Here is a 20,931-nt window from a genome sequence, read left to right as displayed (position 1 = left end):
CTGTACTTAAACATGGCAATCATCTCATGGGATATGTCCCGTAAAGCGTACTAACGAACCTTTTTCTCATATCTTACACAGAAGATTGTTGGTGTAAGTATGACAGTCGTGGTGCAAAAAATCGCTTTAGGGAATGAGTGCAAGATCGTGAGTTAAACAGAGATCGATGATCTTGAAGCTCATTTACTCAATAAATAGATATACCTCTTGTGGGAACTGAACGTGTGTAATAGATAGGTGTCGACGTGTGTGTGTCTCGCGGCCCTATTGCGTTTTACAGGAGTACTTGCCGAACGCTGACAAGATTATGTGTAACGCGGGAACAAGCTTAATACAATTAACAGAGGGCCAATGATTTTGCAGATATACACAAAGATGCATTTGAAACTTTTTTGTCCGTTTGAATAGTTATAAAAAGTTAGTTTATACCGGATGACGCAAATAGGCCGTGCTTACTTTATTAGTCACTGTTGATTTTTACAAGTCGCTGTCAGTCAAGAACATAGTGGAGTATGTATTTCTGAAATATTTCAAATGTTTGAATGATAAGATCACATTGACCTGGCCACGGCGGGTCGAATTATTTGTTATTGTGCTTTCCGCCAAGATGCCAGTGATGTGCGCCGAACACAAGTTTACAGGTGTATATTTTTAGCTTTCAGGTCTTGGCATCTGCCCATAACAGACTGGGTTAGTCTCTAAGTTGCTCCCAGCTTTCCTCCTCTCGGGGAACTCACAGAATACGGCGTGAGATTTATTTCCGCCTTACCACAGATATATGCGCGAGAGTAAAGAGTGCGCCCTCTGGGCTCAATCGCTGTTTAATGGGAAAATTATAGAGTACCTATATTCATAAAACGTGTTTATTCATACGTGATAATGGTATTATGTGAATGACGTGGAATTTCAAGGAAGTTGCATTTCACGAAGTGATCCGGCTAACACTTTCTGCAGTGACTCACATATTCCTACGCCGAGTAACCGGAGCGCCATTGTAATGGCTGAAAGAAAGGTTGTATGGACTGAAGCTCACAGTTATTTACGGAATTCCGGACAATAGCGGAGAATTTTCCGCTGTTGCTGGCCATGGCTGATTACGCCGAGGAAATCGACAAAGAAGTGTCTCGGTATAATGAAGATCTAAACTTGTTTGAGGTCCCACACCCTCAGAGCTACTGGCGAGAAGTGACAGCCAAGCGGTCGGATACCACTGCAGGAGATGCGTTTCGTAGCAAACAAAGTGTGTATATGTCTCACGTTCACCAAAAACAAAGTCAGCTTCGATACTCGCCAAAGACAATGTTTTACTCTAACACAGAGCGATCGGCTAGCATTTCGTCCACGTCTCACGACGGTAAGCCACCTATACCAGCATCAATGATGCTCCCTCAGCATCCCATTGCCATCGGGATTCCTCACCCCCAGGGAAAGCTGAGCCCCCCGGGGAACGAAAACAGGGGGATATACATCGGAAATACACGTTATCCAGCTCCCAAAGCAGCAATGATGAATAATTCTGTGAGCCAAACTCAGTCTTTTGGAAGTATGCAACAGACAGTTTATGCCAATCTCCCCATTGTGAACAACGTCACTGTCTCACGGGCTGGAACAAATTCGAACTATTCCAGTCCACGATCAAGTGTTGGGAGTGGGGGTGAGTCAAAGAGCTCCAGCCCTCGGGCTAGTCTCACCTATCCACCTCCACCCTATGATCAACGATTTGGCAGCCCAAGATCAAGTATTGCAAGTCCCAGATCAAGCCTAAGTGCAAATTCATTGGAATCCAAACATTCAAGCCCCAGGACTAGTCTTACTGGAGTACTACTGGATAAGTTTCCCAGCCCACGGACAAGCCTTTCCTCCCCTCAGGATCGCATACCTATTCAGCGTATTGTGGGTAATAATACCGGATATAGTGACCAGGAATTGTATAATCTATCTATGTCTGGCCATAGTGCTCACCAGTACCCCCACAGCTATACGAGCCTCGGACCAAGAAGTGTTTCCTTGTTAAGTGACAACCGTTTTAATGAGCCTGCACCTCCCATTTACACTGACCCTCGGCTTCGAACCCTACCCCCCCAGGCTCAGGCTAGTGTGCATACTATGGGTTACGCCAACCCTGTCCCCACACCATCTAACCAACCAATGAGCATAAATTCCACTCAGAATGGAAACCATGTGATTTCGAATTCCCTCCCTATTAATAGTACTGTTGTAGTGAACAGCTTGTCCCACCCAAACATGACCGGTCCCAACCACCCTGCCCAGTCCCCCCCAGTGATACCTGCACGAGTCCCCCTCCACTACGAGACAGTACCCTCAAGAACGGCAGGGCCATCTGATGCTGAAAAGAAGATAGCTGCTTTAACCCAGCAGCTTGAGCTTGAAATGCAAATTTCGGGATCTGTGTCTAAAAAGTGCCCTGACTCTCCCTCCGGCAAGATGCCCCCACCCCCACCCTATCACGGCCCCCATGACGTAGAGGTCTTCCCTGGATCATACACCCAGAGGAACGCAGTGAGACTAGTGGCCCCAATTCAGGGGGTACAGGTCCAACGGTCCGGCAGTGTCCCCGTCACGCCACCCACCCAGCCAGGCTCCCCAGGGATTAAGCCTCATCTTCACTACCAGGTTACCCCACCCAAATCCAAGGGTCCCTCAGAGGCCGAGAAGAAGTTGTCGGCTTTAACACAACAACTTGAAGAGGAGATGGAAAAGTCACCTGTTGGTGAATATTTTGGTAAGTGTAAAGGTTGTCATGGACACACAGCTCTTACGTTATTAACCTTCTTGGGTTCCTGTCTATTTTTTAAGCTACGCATACCGACTGGTCTCTCTCAGGAGTAGACCATCAATCCTACCATATGTTTGAAAACTTGTACCACAGCACGCGACATGCACATAACCTGAATGTCATCACAGCCATGGTAGTTTGTCATTTACGAGAATGTATTATTCACAGCTATTAAATGTGAAGAAATTTGACATGATCACTTTATAATATGTGACACAACTCACATATTTGCAGTATTATGGTTGTTTAAAATAATTAATTGTCCAACGACAAATGGAAAAAACAAGTGAGGACCTTTGATGTGAAATGGTCTCCTCAAAGTTATGATAAATGGTTCACATGGAATACATGAGGTGTTTATTTGATGTATATACATGATTCACAATACAACTTGGTATGATATGACCATTATTATATATGTCTGTTTCAAACTGTCACTGATTGTTCAACAATGTAGACACTAACTGTTTGGTTAAATTGACACATGTAATACTTTTTATCCCATGAGGTGTTTATAAACATCACAATACAGTGTTGGTATTATATGACAATTATGACATGATCTGTGTCAAGCCTGTCCCAGGTAGTAAAACAATGTACTACATGGGGGTATGCCAGTAGTGTGGGATAGCTCCACATTACCACAGTTAAGACTTTATTGATTTGGAAATTCCTCTGAAGGAATATGTTCCCTCAGCCTTGGATTGGAAAGGTCACATGCTATTCCTGGATCTCAAACTAAATATCCCATTATGTAATCATAAAGTATGATACTTCACAATGAGATGTCTGTGTGGGGTTCCCCGTGCAGGGTAATATGTTATGTGGTTAAGGGGCTACTAGATATGCAAGCCACACAACGTGTGGGAAGTGTTCGTTGCAGAGTGATACATTATGTATGGAAAAGTAAAATGATTGAGTGGAACAGTTTTGCCCCACAAAAGAAGCATTGATTCAATCCAGCTCAGGAATTCCAACCTTTGTTGCTGACATAGCATGTTAATGATTGATTTGGGAAATAGTATTTTGACTTTAGGTCTATAGTCGGATTGTAAACATAGTGAGAGCTGCACAGAACTTGGCCAATTTTAGCTGACAATTGTAGTTATTATCATGATAATTTGAGGTGTTCATCGCCATGATCATATTTGTATATGGAACAAAAAAATTAACAATCATGGATATTTTGGGGGATTTTTCATGAAGTAATGTGTGCTCAGTCCTCAGTACAAGACATATCCCCCCCACCCTCTCCCCAATATTTGTTCAGTGTAAGTGATGTTGATTTTTATTTCCTGTTTACATTCATCATGTTCATTGGAAGAAATTCAAGTTACAAGGTTGTTTACATCTCTCTACAATTTGAAAAGATTTGCACAAATAATATATGTATGTTTATCATGGTATGTTTAAACCAATGTCATGCAGTGTTCGAAATAAGCGCATTTGTATGGGTCTTTATGGTAAATTTATGTGTCGATGTATTTGTCACAATAAGCTGCAGTTTTTCTTAAATGAGGGCCTGAAGAGTTCAGTCAGGGCCTGCGGTATCTAAAGTCTGTGGGTCCTGATGGCAGCCTGGTATTTTTATATTTCAAACACTGCTGTCATGAACATGATGATCATGGAAAATGCCTGTTGTTTGTAGTGGTTCTGGCTTGTTTTTCATCATCATCATGAAACTTTCTTAGAACTCTAAACAAAACTTGGGTAACTTGGAATTTGAACATGTTGAAAAAGACATTCTTTCAGCTGAAAGTTTGAAAAGTGTTTTGAAAAGTTAAAAATGTTTGATGTTGGCTATCTGTAACCATGGTAACACAAGAACAAAAAGTATCTGTCCATGCCTCTAGATGTTGTGTAGATATTATATACATTCTTTGTAGCAGGTGTATTATGTCTTGTTTGTATTTTGATAAATACCATGGACTGATTCGCAATCATCACTTCCTTTTTAGACCAGTTCGGGGCGGTCGGGTAGCCCAGTGGTTAGAGCGTTCGCTCGTCACGCCAAAGACCCGGGTTCTATTCCCGACATGGGTACAATGTGTGAAGCCCATTTCCGGTGTCCCCCGCCGTGATATTGCTGGAATATTGCTAAAAGCGGCGTAAAACCATACTCACTCACTCACTCACTTTTAGACCAGTTCATACAGCATGATCTAAGAATGGCTTTGAATCAAATTATTCTTGTTGTGAGGTATATTCTGTTCTAAGTTAGAGATAGGAATGAGTGAGGCAGCAAAGAACATGCTTCATGCACAGTGTTATTCACAACATAAGGTTTGGGATTCAGAAATGAGAATGGGTAGTATCAGTCCCTCTGGAAAGGAAGGGGCAATCTTTTAAAATTTAAGCTGCTTATATAATCGAACTGGTTGGTTGGTTTGTTGTTTAACGCCGCACTCAACAATATTCCAGCTATATGGCGGCGGTCTGTAAATAATCCAGTGATTGATATCATGAGCATCGACCCACACAATTGGGATCGATGACATGCATCAACCAAGTCAGTGAGCCTGACCACCCGATCCCGTTAGTTGCCTTTTACGACAAGCATAGTCACCTTTTCCAGCAAGCATGGATTGCTGAAGACCTATTCTACCCTGGAATTTTCACAGGTCTATAGTCAAACTGTCATCCACAGAGTTTGATGATGGATCAAAATTCTTTTGGTTGACACAATTTGATTCCAAAGGCCCCACAAACATTTTTATTGGGTGCCAGGCACACGATATTATGATAGTCTGCATGAGTTAGGTTCGTTTTAACCAAGCCGATGATCTATTGTGTAGGATGGTCTGTTGTATGCACCACTCACAACATTTCGAGTTCTTGTAGAGCCAGCTGACAAGCAGAACAAGTGTTATTTATAAATGTGTCACCACTGTTGAAACAGTATAACAAATGGCTCATCATGTTTGTTGAAATGCAATTCTTTTCTCCCTCTCTCTCATCACACACTGGTGTTTGTTTTCTAATTATCAACTAAGTTTGCCCTGAAGTCTTACGCATAATTAACATTCCTCGACCAAGCCTCTCACATGTTCAAAGCATTCCCTTGGTAGCACAGCAACCGTTGAAATACATCCGTGTAGTGTCCGTAACCCATTCATCATCAAGCTCCCATTGTGGCAGTGATAAGAGCTAAATATTGTCATTATCACTGGAGACACTGTGCTCTGCCTGTATATAGCAATAAGTTGGGGGACAGAGTTGACAGTGGTATGCCGTGAATGTCATTATCCCAGGTGTTGCTGGGATGGACAGGTGCAAATAACCACCACTTGCCTGGATTGCCATTGGTTGAGACAAGGAATCTCTTGGCACAAATCTCTATATCCCCTCTTTTCTGGGTTAGTGTGTTGGCTTGTGTTCAGTTTGAGGACTTAAGGTGGTTCGACAGTGTCTTGTGTGTGCATTATGGTATCTTGTGTGTATTATGGTATCTTGTGTGTATTACGGTGTCTTGTGTGCATTACAGTGTCTTGTGTGCATTACAGTGTCTTGTGTGTATTACTGTCTTGTGTGTATTACAGTGTCTTGTGTGTATTACAGTGTCTTGTGTGTATATCTGTCTTGTGTGTATTACAGTGTCTTGTGTGTATATCTGTCTTGTGTGTATTACAGTGTCTTGTGTGTATATCTGTCTTGTGTGTATTACAGTGTCTTGTGTGTATTACTGTCTTGTGTGTATTACAGTGTCTTGTGTGTATATCTGTCTTGTGTGTATTACAGTGTCTTGTGTGTATTACTGTCTTGTGTGTATTACAGTGTCTTGTGTGTATTACTGTGTCTTGGGTGTTTTACAGTATTTTATGTGTGTGTTACAGTATCTTGATTTGCGTGCGTGCGTGCGTGCGTGCGTGCGTGTGGGTGTGTGTTATAGTATTACTGTATACATTATAGCAGTGAGTAGTCAGAAATGTAGCAACTTGTCCTGCTTTCACTTCATTCAAGGCCTCAAAAAGTATTTTCACTTTTGGTAACCAGACTGAACCATTTCATTTTAAAGTCAGAATTATTATTTAATTATGTCTTAATAATCCCTTCCCGATTTGCATTAAAACTATTTTTTAATATTTACCTTAAATGTCGACCCAGATCTGTTATTAATTGATTTTTCTGTTTTCCTTGTAATCATGGTAATGCAGACCCTCCAACAAACAAGCCTACAATGATTTGCCTTGATTTCTTCACTTTCAGATAATTGTCTGAGCTCCTTTGTATAATTAGAGAAATTAACAAAGACAATCTTTGAATATTTTCATTTCAGAGATTACATGTTAGTCTGGTCTGTAATCAGTGGTAATCATGGTAATTGAAAAAACAGGATTAATTAATACTCATTTATTAACATATACTTGTTCTAATATGGTTGTAGTATCTTTGTTTTGAATTTGGTAAAAACATAAAATTCTGTCGACAGTCAGGTTATATAACTCATTATTCTACAAGTCACTTTGTAGAACACTCATGTAGCAAAGAATTATTAAATATTCATTACAACTTGGTTGATATTGTGTTTATCACCAGCATTGATTTTTAACAGCTGAATGATTTTGTGATGTGTTTGGGAGAAAACAAACTGAAGTAAGAGGTGTAATGCATATGTCGTTCAGAGGTAAACAGGGTAAATATTCAACATCCACCCCCGAGAAAAGTCAGCCTGGATCACTGATACCATTGGGCATAAAAGACAAAATCAGTAATGACACCAGGTGTTCACAAGAAGATGGCCCGCCCTGCAGGCAGCACCTGCCATTCACACAATTTGCTAAAAAAAGGAAGTTTTTGTTTGTTGCCTGCGGGGTGGTCGGGTAGCCTAGTGATTAAAGCGTTCGCTCATCACGCCGAAGACCTGGGTTCGATTCCCGACATGGGTACAATGTGTGAAGCCCATTTCTGGTGTCCCCCGCCGTGATATTGCTGGAATATTGCTAAAAGTGGCGTAAAACCGAACTCACTCACTCACTGTATATTGCCTGACATTGCACAGCAGTATTCCTTTCACACTAAGAAATTCTTCACATATTTCCTTAATTCCAGTTGACTTAATAATTGCATTTATGTGTCTAGATGGCTGTCAGTGTACATTACAAAGTAAAATGATGGTATTCAGGAGAGAAGTGTATGTGTGTCCGAGGGGGTTAACTCAAGCTGTATTCCTACTGAATCTGTAGTGTTTGTGTCAGAAGGGTTAACTCAAGCCGTATTCACACTGGATCTGTAGTGTTTGCATCAGAAGGGTTAACTCAACCCGTATTCCCACTGGACCTGCAGTGTTTGCGTCAGAAGGGTTAACTCAAGCCGTATACCCACTGGACCTGAAGGGATGTAGCTGTGACTTGTGTATCACACTGTATGACGATGTAGCTGTCACTTGTGTATCACACTGTATGACGATGTAGCTGTCACTTGTGTATCACACTGTATGACGATGTAGCTGTCACTTGTGTATCACACTGTATGACGATGTAGCTGTCACTTGTGTATCACACTGTACGACGATGTAGCTGTCACTTGAGTATCACACTGTACGACGATGTAGCTGTCACTTGTGTATCACACTGTATGACGATGTAGCTGTCACTTGGGTATCACACTGTACGACGATGTAGCTGTCACTTGTGTATCACACTGTATGACGATGTAGCTGTCACTTGTGTATCACACTGTATGACGATGTAGCTGTCACTTGTGTATCACACTGTATGACGATGTAGCTGTCACTTGTGTATCACACTGTATGACGATGTAGCTGTCACTTGTGTATCACACTGTATGACGATGTAGCTGTCACTTGTGTATCACACTGTACGACGATGTAGCTGTCACTTGAGTATCACACTGTACGACGATGTAGCTGTCACTTGTGTATCACACTGTATGACGATGTAGCTGTCACTTGTGTATCACACTGTACGACGATGTAGCTGTCACTTGAGTATCACATTGTACGACGATGTAGCTGTCACCTGTGTATCACACTGTACGACGATGTAGCTGTCACCTGTGTATCACACTGTACGACGATGTAGCTGTCACTTGTGTATCACACTGTACGACGATGTAGCTGTCACTTGTGTATCACACTATAGACGATGTAGCTGTCACTTGTGTATCACACTGTATGATGATGTAGCTGTCACTTGTGTATCAAACTATAGACGATGTAGCTGTCACTTGTGTATCACACTGTACGACGATGTAGCTGTCACTTGTGTATCACACTATAGACGATGTAGCTGTCACTTGTGTATCACACTGTATGACGATGTAGCTGTCACTTGTGTATCACACTGTATGACGATGTAGCTGTCACTTGTGTATCACACTGTATGACAATGTAGCTGTCACTTGTGTATCACACTGTATGACAATGTAGCTGTCACTTGTGTATCACACTGTATGACAATGTAGCTATCACTTGTATATCACCCTGTGTGATGATGTAGCTGTCACTTGTGTATCACACTGTACGACGATGTAGCTGTCACTTGTGTATCACACTGTACGACGATGTAGCTGTCACTTGTGTATCACACTGTACGACGATGTAGCTGTCACTTGTGTATCACACCGTACGACGATGTAGCTGTTCCTCATCCATTCATTGTTCCTATCAGCTGAAACAGGTACACATTTTGACCAATCACCTAACCCCAGCCATGTGAGGTCTGTAGAGTAATAGGTACCCAGGCTACTCAACCAATAGATACCTGGTCTACCTGGCAATTACCATTATCACCTGAGACTTCGCCTTCCACGCTGTCAGCAGCTGTATACAGACATTCCCACCTATGTACATAAGTATATACCCTGTGGCAATAGAAAAGTGATATGACGGCCCACCGTTATGTATACTGGTCATTACTGCAGGTTGGACCGACGTCAGAAAGCAAATAGCTTTGTAGGAACCACAGGAATTTGCTTATTGTCTCACCTGGGAGGTGATTAAGATCTTGTCAGGTATTCTAATCAGGTGTGACAGGTAACTATGGGTTGAGGGATGGTTAACGAGGCGTATAAACCCAAGTACACAGTGTGGTTAATACCTGAGTGTGATGTAAACAGAGGTACCCCAGGTGATGGTGCATATTGACGAGTGGTGAAAGGAGCGTTGCAGTCATTGCCTCGACAGGTGAGGCGTGACTGATCACAGGTAGGATGCAGTAAGGGGACGAGTACTTATCCTAAATGCTGTAATCTTCAGATGATTGGCATTGCTTCTCTGAGATCAGTTGATAATTGCAATTGAAAAATATATGTAATTACTTAAAGTGAATTATCCGTTTAATACTGGTCCCATTGTGTGATTAATAAGTTATCTTCAGATGATTGGCATTGCTTCTCTGAGATCAGTTGATAATTGTAATTGAAAAATATATGTACTTACTTCAACAAGTTCAAGTAAAGTGAGTTATATCTGTTATTACTTTGGTATTGTGTATAGTTATTAATTGATTACAAATAGGTATAGTGAGGCACAGCTGGTGTAGATAATGAGTAGGTGTTGTATGGTATTATTAATAACTTATTAAATATGGGTTAATTGACTAATAGTGCACAGGGTAGGTATATCAATTTTATAACACCTCTATACCAGATTCTGGTGTAAACTGTCCTGTGGTATATTGCTATAACATGTTATAACATTTGTATAACACCTGGCCATGAAACCATAACATGTATAACGGTTATAGTAAAACCAGGCAAGTCAAGAATGTTCCACCATAATTCACAACATATATTGATATCCCATGCTCCACTTCAAAGACATACGCCACCTTCAGCCTCAGCACTAGTCTGCATCAGCTGTTTAGCATGTGGATGGATGTAAACAAAGATAGCTGCAGTTGTAAACGGCTTGGATACAGTTACAGGAAATAGAAGTTGCCTACCTAGCCTTACTCCAAGGCTGTACTGAAAGATAAGTCCATGGATGGGTAGTAATTCTATCCTGTAATAGGCAAGTCTAGATATGTGGACAGTGCAGGTCTCCAGTCTCTTATACTGTTAAGGGACAACTTGTTCTGAATATTTACATAATTTAGAAATTATGATTTAGACTAATAATTATTGCCGACTTATATAGAGACTTGCGTGAGTCTATTGCCTACCTAGCTCTGGCAGATACTGCCAGCTGTTGAGAGTGTTCCTTGAAGGAGGGTTTCCAACCTGGGCCACAGCCATGCATAATGAGATCGCTGCTTCAACCATATCTGGCAGAGGCATCACCCAGCTCGTCAATGGATAACGTGCAATCTTTACTTCTATACCTTTAATACTGTGTTTTTATATTCAGCCTACTCTTATTTTGGTGCTGATATTAACATTGTTTGACTTACTATTGATGTAAAATGAAGAGGATTTTACCAGATGGAAAATATTGCATCCTCTAGACATTTTAATTGAGAGTGGACACAGATAAGTTACATTGCGAGTCGCGTAGGTATACCCAGAAATAAGTTATCTCATTGAAAAAAATATATCCACTAAAATAGAAAGTAAAATTCAGAGCAATCCTTAATTTCAGAGTTAGAGCTGAGGCAATCTAGACTTGCCAAATAATTCTAGACTTGAGTTGGACTCCTTTTTAATATATTCTCTAGGGTGTTGGAGACTGACCTGTCCTGTGGGATGCAATGGAGTATGGCTGTTTGAATCATGTTTACCAACACTGTAGACTGCGTGTTACATAGGACTGACACTTCATTTCTTGCAAGAAGTACTCACAGTTTACAGAGGCAATGGTTGAGTTTCAGCAGTCTAACAATGAAATCCACATTTCTGACAGACTTAGATTTCTGAACACATGCTAATGTATGACATGAATAAAACCCTTGGGAATCATGATGCCACCTGTCGTCATCCTGGGCCCCCCCCCCGTGTTCATACCTTCTTCCCCTACTATGTATTACTGTACTGTGCATCCCCTGGACGCGGACAACAGACACGACCCATGAACATGATGAAGATTCGGAGTAGAATAGGTCTTCAGCAACCAATGCTTGCCGTATTAGGTGACTATGCTTGTCGTAAGAGGTGACTAACAGGATCGGGTGGTCAGGCTCGCTGACTTGGTTGATGCATGTCATCGTATCCCAACTGCATAGATCAATGTTCACGATATCAATCACTTGATTGTCTGGTCCAGAATTGATTATATACAGACTGCCGTCAAACAGCTGGAATATTGCTGAGTGACGCATTAAACAAACAATTAAACAAATAAACTCAACAAAAAGCAAGTTATATCAGTTTGGCAAGTCTAGATAGCTTCAGGCTCAGGTGATACTAACACAGTTTAACTTTCAAGATTGCAACAAGTGGCTGTGTACGCTATTTGGGATTAACATTGTATATAGATCTTCTTTTGGTATCACCATATACAGTGATATACATATACTGAACAAAATATTTTTTTTATTATATATTGTCACAACCTATTCCCCGGTCAGTGTCGTGTACATACCAACTGGGGTGGGGAAGAGAGGGCTAGGTGTTGGCCAAAGGATTCAGGTGTTTGCCTTCAGGCTTTGAGTACTTAAGTCATTTGGTTTACAAAGTACCTGGTTATGGCTTCCTGGTGCCATTACAACACTCCACACAAGTACACTGCCCAACTTTCCTGGATATATTGCAATTAGATTGCTACTGGTTAAATCTGCCATCAACCACCGGTTTGCGTTGACCAGGTTCTGTCAGACATCATAAAGATGTAATGCTGATTAAGAGGTGTTTGTTTGTTTAACGCCGCACTCAGCAATATTCCAGCTATATGACGGCAGTTTGAAAACAATTGAGTTTGAACCAGACGATCCAGTGGTGGACATCATGAGCATCGATTCACTCAATTGGGATACAATGACATGCATCAACCAAGTCAGCGAGTCAGTGAGTCCAGTTTCAACCCTTGCCCAACTAGGCTGGAATATGGAGTTATAGTTTGGCTGGGCTAACAAATCTGTGTATAGTCCAATCAAATGAAATCAAAATCTGGTTTGTAAACTCCCGTACACTTTCCGGTCGACCTCATGATTTGCATTTAAGCACGTGTAACACCAAATCAGCGTCAACAGATGTTTCCCAAATCTTTTCATGTTTTTTATCAAGGTGTTCACATGATTTGATCGTGTTGATGCACTTTGCAAATTAAGACCCGTTTTATCACAATATAGATTTTGATTATCAATCAGCTGATCAGATCATCTTGACTGGGTGCCGCCATTTGGTTTGAAGCAAATGCATGTGATATGAGAGGTGAAATCTGATTGGTCAGTAGGAGGGACATCGAAGGGACATAACTTTTAATGGCCAGTGGTGGCGGTACGATAAAGCCCAGAAATTCCAGCCTAGTTTGGCGAGGGTGGAAACTGAACTCCCTTGCCTCGGGAAGATGACAGACTCAGAGAGGCCGATACACAGCCAGACACACATAGAGCAACAGGGCCAGCCACAGACACACACATTCTACTCACACAGAGCGACAGACAAGATACACACACCATGTACATGTCACTGAACATGCCGAAGGATCTTGTTGAGTGAGTGAGTGGGTGGGTGGTGATTAATGAGGCTGTGGTGTGGAGGGTGACACGAGGTTACATCATCCGTGGCTGGTCCTGCCTGATTGATCTGTAGAAACACATGTTCCGTCTGTGTACTGTTTGTAACGGCTGTGCATGACAGCATGTGCCGGCATCCTACACAAAGCCCATGTCGAGTCCTAGCCCTGCATGGGACACAGCGGTAGTAGGGAAGCTGGTGCCCATCCTATCCACTAGCCTCGCTCCTAGGCTGTACAGATAGAAAAGTCCATGGATGTTTAGTAGATCTATCCTCCTAAAAAGCAAGTCTAGATATAAGGACTCCAGTGTCTTATGGGGACAACTTGTACTTATTATTTTTATAATCTAGAAATTATGATTTGAATTAATAATTATTGCCTTCGAGTCTTATGCAAGTCTGTCTGACCACCTTCTGACATGTAAGTGGCAAATGTGGCAGTTACCTCTGTTTTCCCTTTGCTTTGCAATAATATCTTCAGACATGAATATGTTTAAGTAAATAACTGCCTCGGTAGGGATCACAATGTGAATTTGACAACATACAGGATGCTCCCAAATGGTTCTGGGCCAGTTACACCTTAGCATGGTCAACCCAAGAATGCAGGATATTTTGAAAATGCCTCTTTCATATTTGTTAATGCACACATGCTACGACATCTGTCTACTTGCTAAGCTCTTGAATTGAAAGCTAGTTAGGAGCTACAGAGATGACTAATAAAGTAGAGGTTTATAAAGGGCATATCTTCCAGTGAGCATAAAAGTTTTCATTTTTAGATAGTCATGACTTTGTGAAGTAGCTGTTGCATTAACAGTGTTCACACCATCATATTCACTCAAATAATTCAAACTTTGTGTCTTTGACTTGTATTTAAGATGTTACGAGTGGTACTTTGTGATTAGGTTTGAGCTTTGATCTTGCAGCGCTGTGGGTAATTGTATGAGCAGTTGTTGCTCCCCTTGGAGGAAGGTTGGCGTTCTGCTATAGACTTTCACAATAATTATGAGTTTAAATCATAATTTCTAGATGTTATAAATAATAAGAACAAGTTGTCCCAATAAAAATGAATAACAGACTGGCATCATGTACTGTCCACTTATCTAGACTTGCCTATTGCATGTATTGTGAGGATAGAATTACAACACATCCGTGGACTTATCTTTCAGTTCCGCCTTGGAGCAAGGCTAGGCCTGATAGTGTGGTGACAGCTACATTCCTGGCGACAGGTTATCATCATGTACAATACTCATTTCACTGGGGCTGCTATGCGTTGAATTTTAGTTGCTCTGTTCTCTCGAGCATCTTGCCGAGAGCCCACACCCCATTTTCTACATTTTTATTTCGATTCAAAGCTCTAAGCGTAGAGTTTGAGAAAACACCACGGACTTCAGCAATTGTTGTGGGATCAAAGGCTTGGGGAATTTTCTACGTCCCCCAGTTTATCCTGGGATCTGGAAGTTTGGCATACCAGGGCTTTTATCAGCATAAACAGCGCCAGTTATCTTGGTAGTGTAGGTATTCAGTAAATTAGTGTTCACAAAGCTTTGTTCACTATAACTGATTCTATCTGCTGGGGTGACACTGGGGTAGGGCATGTTCCAGTGGAGATACTGTTCAATGGGTCTGTTTGGATCATGGCAAAATATTTCCACGACTGTGAACTCAGTCAATGAGTTTTTAAGAACATGAAGAAGGCAGGGTGTTGTATTATGTTGTGTCACATCAATACAACATTTTATATCCTTCATGTTTTTCATGTCTTCATTAGATTGTGTGTCAGTTGTGTCATTCTTGACCTTATCTTATTACCTGTAGTCTGATGGACAATAGACCCTGAATGGAAGCTCTGACTGTAGAACTGATAACGCTGATTAATCCTGTGGGCCTCACCGAGGCCACCCCTGGGTTGAGTTGGGTTTATTGTATAGAAATTTGTTGTACATGATCCTATGTGGTGTATCGTGAGTCATACCTGTCTCTGGGGTAAAACATCTAACAGCTGTATGGAGTTAGTCAGGGGTAGGTGTTATCTACGTTTTGTATGATTTGATTGCATTTGTATTGACCAGTTTCATAGATTGTTGGTTGATTAGGATTAAGGAAATCTGCTCTCAAGTATTTTCACATTATTTTGTAATTGTCATAAAGTTAAAAAGTTAATAAGTGTTAAATTCTGTTTCCCATGCCACTGCTGTAAGAAGTATTTTCATAGTATTCGACAAATTTAATCATTAAAATTGTTACATATTAAACTTGTAGGGTTATAAAAATACTGTTTCCCATGCCACTGCTGTAAGAAGTATTTTCACAGTATTCGATAAATTTAATCATTAAAATTGTTACATATTAAACTTGTAGGGTTATAAAAATACTGTTTCCCATGCCACTGCTGTAAGAAGTATTTTCACAGTATTCGATAAATTTAATCATTAAAATTGTTACATATTAAACTTGTAGGGTTATAAAAATACTGGTTCCCATGCCACTGCTGTAAGAAGTATTTTCACAGTATTCGATAAATTTAATCATTAAAATTGTTACATATTAAACTTGTAGGGTTATAAAAATACTGGTTCCCATGCCACTGCTGTAAGAAGTATTTTCACAGTATTCGATAAATTTAATCATTAAAATTGTTACATATTAAACTTGTAGGGTTATAAAAATACTGTTTCCCATGCCACTGCTGTAAGAAGTATTTTCACAGTATTCGATAAATTTAATCATTAAAATTGTTACATATTAAACTTGTAGGGTTATAAAAATACTGTTTCCAATGCCACTGCTGTAAGGAGTATTTTCACAGTATTCGATAAATTTAATCATTAAAATTGTTACATATTAAACTTGTAGGGTTATAAAAATACTGTTTCCCATGTCACTGCTGTAAGAAGTATTTTCTCAGTATTCATTAAATTCAGTCATATTATTGTCATGATTGTTAAATAGTGATCTTTAGTGATAAATAAATACTGTTTTCCATCCCACTGCTGTAAGAAGTATTTTCACAGTATTCATTAATTTTGGTCATGTTATATTTGTAAAATAGTAAACTGGACGGTTATATAGTACTGTTTTCCATCCTACTGCTGTTGCAAGATCCTTCTGTGTCAGTTAAAGAAACATTTGAAACAGTGTGGTAATTTTTCATGATTCAAATCTCACAGTTTAGTTTTCATGGACGTTTCCATTTTTCAAGAGACTGAAAGTGTTCAGCTATTACACCTCGATAACGAAATGTGCATAGCTTCAATACTTAAAGTTTGATGGTGATTTGAGCATCAAAGAGTCTGTAAGAAGATCTTTGTATCAAGGGCTTTGTATCAGGAGCTTTGTATCAAGAGCTTCCATGTAGATCATATGGCCACTGAGGAAATAGTAACCATTCTTGAATAAGCAGGCATGCAACATTCTTCACAAGTCGTTTGATTTGGCATAGAATCTCTGGGAGACAGATTCCATGTTTGCGTCCATAGATTGGTTGGACAACTTGCTGATGTTATTGTTTGTAGTGTGTATTTGACAAGGAATCAGTTATCATTTCAGATCAAACACAACCCAGGCTTGCGTGGAATGTGAACTGTTAGGATGGATTTCATCTCCCTCGTACATTTCATTAATATTTCATGTGCTGCAGGTAACTCAGTAAGCACCAGCCAGGAGGGCAGTAGGTGTGGGGATATGGTCGTATCAGGCCAGCCAGGCAGGGCAGTAGGTATGGGGATATGGTCGTATCAGGCCAGCCAGGCAGGGCAGTAGGTATGGGGATATGGTCGTATCAGGCCAGCCAGGCAGGGCAGTAGGTGTGGGGATATGGTTGTATCAGGCCAGCCAGGCAGGGCAGTAGGTGTGGGGATATGGTTGTATCAGGCCAGCCAGGCAGGGCAGTAGGTATGGGGATATGGTCGTATCAGGCCAGCCAGGCAGGGCAGTAGGTGTGGGGATATGGTTGTATCAGGCCAGCCAGGCAGGGCAGTAGGTGTGGGGATACGCTCGTATCAGGCCAGCCAGGCAGGGCAGTAGGTGTGGGGATATGGTCGTATCAGGCCAGCCAGGCAGGGCAGTAGGTGTGGGGATACTGTCGTATCAGGCCAGCCAGGCAGGGCAGTAGGTGTGGGGATATGGTCGTATCAGGCCAGCCAGGCAGGGCAGTAGGTGTGGGGATACGTTCGTATCAGGCCAGCCAGGCAGGGCAGTAGGTGTGGGGATATGGTCGTATCAGTCAAGCCAGGCAGGGCAGTAGGTGTGGGGATATGGTCGTATCAGTCAAGCCAGGCAGGGCACTAGGTATGGGGATATGGTCGTATCAGTCAAGCCAGGCAGGGCAGTAGGTATGGGGATATGGTCGTATCAGTCAAGCCAGGCAGGGCAGTAGGTATGGGGATACTGTCGTATCAGGCCAGCCAGGCAGGACACTAGGTGTGGGGATATGGTCGTATCAGGCCAGCCAGGCAGGGCAGTAGGTGTGGGAATACAGTCCATATCAGTTTGTCACACATTGTCATGTAGTAGGGGGGTAGAAATTATTACAAATTTGTTTGTCCGCACATTTTTTGAAGGTGTCCACATGGGCTGATGTACATACTAGGTATATTTTGATAGACATCATGTTGCACAATGCTATTTCAATGATAACTATCACAGTTTTATGAGTTCAAGCTGTCACTGATGCCATTAGTTTCGGGCATTTCCCTTGGGGAAAATATCTGCAAAAATCACCATGTTGTGGTAATATTCTTAACCAATCTCAGGTTACATCATTTGTGAAGTCGGTTTTGAAAACATGCCAGTAACATTTGCTGTGATGAGGTGGGTCCGCCATGAATAATGATTGCCTGTGTGTGATGTCAGAGAATGGAACGAATTCCATGTGAACTGGATATGAATTATGTAACCGTGTTCTGTATGCAATGTATTCCTCTGATTTCGTGTGGAAGCAAGTATAATCAAGGATGTATCTGGGATTCCCAACAAGGTGCCCTCGGCAGGCTAATTGGGAAATGTCCTTTTTGTTCATTTTGGGATTTTTGTTTAAGTTCTTGTTTGCCTAACTTCAGAGGCATTGTAACACTGAATTTTAACATTGCTTTCAATGTAGTAATGTTCAAATGAGCATAAAACTTTAAAGCCTCTTCCTCTGAATTGGTCCTGTTATTAGTGAAATACAAGTCACCTCACAGAGCCATTAGTTATAAACATTACATCATGAATTAGAACCTTTCATATTTCATTTTGGGAATGTTTGCTGACATTTCCTGCAGACTTGGGGCCTAGTGTCAGCCTCCAAGCAGGACCAGTTGAACCCAGAAGACTGAAGTTAGCAGCGGGTTCATTTTTAGTTATTCGTTTTTCGATTAACTGTCTTGGGGGACAGTGAAGAGCTGTAGCTGTGTGTGACTGAGCAATTCTCGCCATCCCAACTCAGGTGAGATGAGCGCTGATTCACCTTGATGCCAGCTGGGATTAGACAATGATGATGCTGCAAGGCACCCTGGCGTTAGTCATGGAATTAATCATCCATCTTGTTCACTGCGCTTTTTGTTTGCAATTTGAAGCCTATTTCTGTCCCCAGTAGTACGCAGTTCATTTGAATCATGAGAGCACATTGGATTGGTTACCTGTCAAAACCATGGAGGTGTGGAACTGGATCTGAGAGCATTCTGCTTCAGGCGTTTGTAGGTAGAAGTGAATCTGCTTGTTACACAAACAGTGCAGCTTACTAGGTAGCGTTAACCTGGTCATAGCCTTGCTCCAAGGCTGTACTGAAAGAATAGTCCATGGATGTGTAGTAATTCTATCCTCCTAATAGGCAAGTCAAGATATGTGGACAGTAAGGACTCAAGTCTCTCATAGGGACAACTTGTTCTTATTATTTACATAATCTAGAAGATATTACTTAAACTAATAATTATTGCCTTAGAGACTTGTGCAAGTCTAACTCCTTCATAAAGTGTTCACATTCATGGAGAGAATTAGGAGTCCCCCATTACCTGTATGATGAGGGCCATTGATCAGAGGGGGGGGGGGGGGGGGTGCAGGGGTTCCTTGTTCAAAAATGGAGGATCAGTTTTAGCAGGGGCAATGACCCACAGCATCTTTCAATGTGACACATGGCGGTGGTGCTTAAGCATTGATAGAGCAGAAACCTACCTACTCACACATACAAGTTGCTTTTTCTTGTGGCTAAGGGATGATACTTTTATTCTAGTGAATGTTGGTGATAAACTACTCTGAAGAATTTAAGGTCAGGTGAAATGGGGTTTAACGTCGCATGCGTGTGAACGAGTGAGCTGGGACTGATGACGATTTATAGTGCTAGCCCTCTGAGATACCATGCCGCAGTTTAACATGAATACCCCACTCAGACACAGTATACTGACTCCGAGCCGACCAGTCCTTGTTTTAGCTCCTTGATGCCGAGCGCCAGGCAGGGTAACAACAAGTACCATCTTTTATAATCTTTTGGTATGACGTGGCCGGGGATCGAACCTCGGACCATTAGACCATGGAGGCGGTCCTAAAGAATTTGAAGACCACCTAATTGTTTCATATGCCTGTAGGCATATGAAGCAATTGGGTGGTCTTTAATTTCTTTTGAGTAATTTTTTTATAAATGTTGATGCCATTAATAACTTCGGACTTTCCTCACACCCAAAACTGTCATATTGCTTAATAGTGTTTTAAGAGATATTTAAGCCCAGTTTCCAAATTTGCACAAATCCTAGATTGTTTGGATAAATATAGTCGAAGCTACTCTGATATATTTTGAAATCATGTACATGATGTAAGTACGAAAAGTTCAACATGTGTATCATTGGCACAATATCATATTGAGTACAACAGCTATCAAACTTGTGGCCGGTCAACAGGGGGTGGTGGGGTGGAGGGGGCGCTGTGATCTGTGATGATGTATGTTATTGTTATCCGTGTTCTTGACAGGGCCACAGCTGACGGCTGGCTGCAATAGCAGGGTTCATCCTGTACACATTCTGTTCATCTGCCACTCAAGCCTTGACAGGTGAACAGGGGTACATATGACGGGCAGATCTGCGGCTGATGAGATGTTGTCTGGTGCAATTTGATTACCTGGTTATGGTTGTAGCTGTCCCAGCTGTCAAACAAGGAGCTAATGTTGTGTTTGCTGGCAGTTTGTGACGCATTAAGCTCAGATAAAACAAGTTCTGTTCAAAGCAGCATAAGACCTGTGAAGATCCGGGTTAGAATTGGTCTTCAGCAACCTGTGATTGTCCTATGAGGCAACTGACAGTCTCGCTGACTTGGTTGATGCATGTCATCATATTCCAATTGTGTAGATTGATGCTCATGATGTCAATTATCAGATTGTCTGGTCCAGACTTGATTATTTACAGACCCTTGCCATATCGCTGGGATATTGCTGAATGATCAATCAATCAGTCAAGACAAGTAGCATTTGATGACTGTAAGTGTAATTCTGACCCAGTTCTGAATGCTTCAATTGTGCTACAGATTGGAACTGAACATGACTGACAGTTACACACTCACAATGTTCGATTTATAAATGCCCTTTGCGGGTAGCGTAG

The 20,931-nt window shown here is 41.5% G+C and overlaps 1 protein-coding gene across 4 annotated transcripts in view; it reads left to right on the top strand.

The window, feature by feature from the left end:
- The first annotated feature begins 801 nt into the window (after positions 1 to 801).
- LOC124112861 (LIM domain-containing protein jub-like) overlaps positions 802 to 20,931 on the top strand; it is a 58,051-nt gene continuing 37,921 nt past the window's right edge. For 2 of the 4 annotated variants that reach the window (XM_046473149.2, XM_048397382.1), the window contains exon 1: positions 802 to 2,743. In XM_046473149.2, the coding sequence (XP_046329105.1) occupies positions 1,087 to 2,743 (1,657 nt within the window). In that variant the 5' untranslated portion in view covers positions 802 to 1,086. The remainder of the gene's footprint in view (positions 2,744 to 20,931) is intronic. The other 2 variants (XM_046473222.2, XM_046473067.2) reach the window with 2 other exon arrangements.

The sequence above is a fragment of the Haliotis rufescens genome, unplaced genomic scaffold (assembly GCF_023055435.1).
Source record: "Haliotis rufescens isolate VD_foot unplaced genomic scaffold, xgHalRufe1.0.p SCAF_17, whole genome shotgun sequence".
NCBI lineage: Eukaryota > Metazoa > Mollusca > Gastropoda > Lepetellida > Haliotidae > Haliotis > Haliotis rufescens.
Note: the sequence above shows the minus strand (reverse complement) of the source record. Positions and strands in the feature narration are given on the sequence as shown.